General features: G+C 36.9%; 1 protein-coding gene across 1 annotated transcript; it reads left to right on the top strand.

The window, feature by feature from the left end:
- Nucleotides 1–878: 878 nt before the first annotated feature.
- Nucleotides 879–1,417, top strand: LOC124892171 (uncharacterized mitochondrial protein AtMg00810-like). The gene is made up of 2 exons (XM_047403564.1): nucleotides 879–1,119; nucleotides 1,212–1,417. The coding sequence occupies exons 1-2, from the start codon at nucleotides 879–881 to the stop codon at nucleotides 1,415–1,417; spliced, it is 447 nt and encodes a 148-aa protein (XP_047259520.1).
- Nucleotides 1,418–4,001: the final 2,584 nt, after the last annotated feature.

Genomic DNA, 4,001 nt, shown 5'->3' on the forward strand with positions numbered 1-4,001 from the left:
TTCCCAAATTGGGACTATAGATAGGAGTCCGGGCTAAGTGATCTTGGTCACTACCAGTGGGTCGAGACACCATGCTTCATGATCTTGTGTGTCTCTCCCTCACTTATACTCTAATATCGGCGGAAACTGAGGTTAGATAGTTGGTGTAAATTATTTAGGGTATTCCACCTAGCTCAGTTGCATTTCATTGTTGTTGAGAAACTATTGCATTACACCCATGTGTTTTCAAATGATTTGATACAAAATTTCTTTATAATGGCTCTCAACTATATTTTGTAAGAAAATATTATGTTTTACTTTGATATATCTGTGTGCCAGTACTTTTGTGCTGTCCCCCTCCCCTCTCCAACCTCTCAGGTTCAGAGGCCCAGTCTAGGGATCAAGAGAATCAGTTGCAGAGACAAGTGGTGAGCCATCTATGTTTTGAAAGGTCTTATGTCCTACATTCCTTTTACCTTATATTCAGTTTTGGGGTTTACTGGGGGCCTTGTCCCAGTTTATATACAGTTACTTGACTCATTCATTTGTAAGAGATTTTCGGTGACAGTTGTTTAGAGGTTGATTGATGTTGGGGGAACCTTATCTCCCCGTTATTGTTTCTTTTCATTTTTATGACCATGTTTCCGAATTATTGTGTTTCTTCTGCATTACTTTGATCATATGAATTAGGTGCATGATTACCAGACAGATAGGGGTGTTTTAGGCCTCCATGGTTCGAAATGCTCGTCACGGCCATGCCCTGGTTCGGGTCGTGTCAGAATGAACCCACATTGTATATAAACAAGAGAGGTACTGATTTCATAATTGTTTGCATTTATGTTGATGATATTATTTATACTAGCTCTTCTATTTCTTTTGTGGATGAATTTATGTCGCAAATGATGAATGAGTTTGAGATGTCAGATATGGTTTTATTACATTACTTTCTTGGCCTTGAAGTCTATCAAGCTGAAGATGGAATATTTCTATCACAAAGGAAATATGACAGGGAACTTCTCGTTAAATTTGGTTTGCTTAATTGCAAGCCTGCAGTTACACCTATGAATGTTGGTGAAAAATTGCGGCTTAATGAAGGAGCAGAGATGGATGATGCTAGAAGTTTCAGAAGCCTAGTTGGAGGTTTGATTTACCTAACCCACACTCGCCCCGATATTGCGTTGGTGTCATTTCTAAGTTCATGCAACAACCTATAAAGGTTCATTTTGGAGCAGCAAAAAGGGTTCTGCGTTATATCGCCGGAACTATAGACAATGGTATTTGGTATTCACAAGTTTCCAATTTTAAATTATGCGGGTTCACTGATAGTGACTATGCTGGTTCGTTGGATGATAGACGGAGCATTTCAAATCATGTTTTCACTTTAGGTTCAGGTGTGGTGACTTGGAGTTCAAAGAAACAAGCTACAACAACGCTGTGAACCTCAACTTGTCAAGTCATCTGGCTTAGAAGGATGTTAACAGAACTTTAGTAGAAGCAAGAAAATGCAATAGAGATAACAAAGCGTCTATCGCCATGACAAAGAATCCAAGTTTTCAAAGCACATTGATGTCCGCTTTCATTTCATTCGCGATTCGGTAGTAAAAGAGGAAATAATATCGAAGCATTGCAGCACTCATAAGCAATTATCTGATATACTGACGAAGTCTTTGGTAGCAGACAAGTTTATTTACTTTAGGGCTTTGCTTGGTGTCTGTAACTTTGAATTAAGGGGAAGTATTGAAGACTAATTAAATGTATGACCAAGTCAAATTCAAGTTGTTAGTATTTTCCTATTCTTATGGACTAGTAGCAGTCATGCTGCAGTATATTTTTAATTAACAGATAATGGAGTCAGTTGGTTAGTTAGTGGATAGTTGGTAACTTAGTTGTTTATTTGTTTTATAAGTCTATATAAAGGCTTATCTTTAGTTCTTTTGTATATACAGAAAAAGCCGTGTTTCAGCATATATTGAGTCCTCTTACTTTCAACCTCTTCTCTTTACGGTTTTTGCAGTCTATTATCCCAACATCTTTAGCATAAGAGCCCCTTTAAATGTTATTTCAAACTATGCCCAATTATATGACTCCATTAAAGTATTTGATTTCCTTTGTTATAAGAAAATCTCATCCATGGTCACTAAGCTTTGTGTCCATTGCATAAAAGTCACTTTTCTATTTTTCATTATAACAAAGTAATTTTACTTTGCTTAGGCCATCACAAAATTCACTTTGGCCGGAGCTAAGTAAAATGACTCAAAGTCACTTTTTTTGTGATGGTCGGACCAAAGTAGAATGATTAGTGTAATGGAAGTGAATTTTGTGCAATGGACACAAAACTAAGTAATTATGGATGAAATTTCTCTTTGTGTTATCCATGGCTCAAACCATATGCCAAAAACAAATCAGCGCCCCCTTCAACACCATGTGTTTATTTAGGATATTCTTAATGAACATTACTGCCATCACAGAGTTTTGATCCTTTAACTTTCAAAATATATTTACCTCGTCATGTCTTAGTTTTAGAAAATCAATTTTTGTTTGAAAATATTTTTTTCCATTTGAAAAATACACAAAATAAAAATGTTTCTTGGGAACAACAACCACAAGAGAATACTCAAAGTTCGAAATAAAGATATCGCAGTTCAATACCTTCACTCAGCTGATGAAGTAGCAGATATACTCATAAAATCACTTCCAGGGGTCTCTTTTGTCAAACATTTTTCCAAGTTGAGTATTGTTGACTCCACCAACCTGCGGGGGTGTGATAGCTGATGAAGTAGCAGATATACTCATAAAATCACTTCCAGGGGTCTCTTTTGTCAAGCATTTTTCCAAGTTGAGTATTGTTGACTCCACCAACCTGCGGGGGCGTGATAACGGATGATTACTAGACACCTTATTTCTGTAGAATTCTGTTTTTGTAGTTCCTAAACATTAGGAATTTGTTCTAACTTTACAGTCTATGTTTGTTGATAGAGGTCTTGTATAGACTCTTTAAATAGCTGTCATACGATTTATAACAAAACAATTATTTTCCACTTCTACTCGCATCTCTTTGGTTCCATCGTCTTTTAGAGAAATAAGACAGTTCCTTCATTATTTACATTGACCTATTCATGGAAATTTTTCCTCGCTATCATATAGAAAGAACTATGATATTTCAAAAGGAATTTAAATACATCCCTAGAGTCACTTGTACTGGTATCGAACTATAGTCATTTCATGGACATTATTCCTTCATATATGGCAACATACTTATCATGACCTGAACCGGGGCCCTGACCGTGACGAGTATCCCGAACCATAAGGCCCGAGACACCCCTATCTGTCTGGTAATCATGCTCATAACTCATATAATAAAGAAATTCTGAAGATAAATAACATTACGGATACATGGTCAAGAGTCATATGAAAGCAATAATAGGGAATAATGTCCCATAATCTCAAACAACATCTCTATAACATCTGCGAAATCTCTACTACACGACTAAAACAAATGTCTATCTGAAAACTGGGACAAGGCCCCCCATAGACCCAAAACTAATAAATGATAAATGATACTGCCAGATAATCAGGCCTTCCAAATTATAGAAGGCTCACTAGTGACTGTGCAAATCTGTCTGAGGAATCTACTGATTTTCTGGACCCCTAGACTGTGCCTCCGAACCAGGGAGGAAGGGGGTCAATACAAAAGTACTGGTACGCAGAGATATCAAAAAAACAAAAAAATACAATAGTTTACAAAATATAAGTGAGAGCCATTATAAAGCAGTTTCATATCAAGTCATTTGAAAACACATGGGTATAATGTAATTGTTTTCAACAATAATGTAATGCAGCTGAGATAGGTGGAACACCCTACATATCACATTTACACCAACTGTCAAACCTCGGTTGCCGCTGAGATTAGAGTATACGTGACGGGAAGACACCCAAGATCACAAAGTAGGGTGTCTCGACCCAATGGTAGTGCACAAGATCACAAAGCAGGGCTCCTAACCATAATCCTAATTTGGGAATGA

The sequence above is a fragment of the Capsicum annuum genome, unplaced genomic scaffold (assembly GCF_002878395.1).
Source record: "Capsicum annuum cultivar UCD-10X-F1 unplaced genomic scaffold, UCD10Xv1.1 ctg4452, whole genome shotgun sequence".
NCBI classification, from domain to species: Eukaryota; Viridiplantae; Streptophyta; class Magnoliopsida; order Solanales; family Solanaceae; genus Capsicum; species Capsicum annuum.

Excerpts from the sequence above, each read along its gene's own strand:
- LOC124892171 (XM_047403564.1), top strand. The coding sequence starts at position 879 with ATGATGAATGAGTTTGAGATGTCAGATATGGTTTTATTACATTACTTT. Across the intron at positions 1,120-1,211 it reads TTTCAGAAGCCTAGTTGGAG|CAAAAAGGGTTCTGCGTTAT; the intron begins GTTTGATTTACC and ends ATTTTGGAGCAG.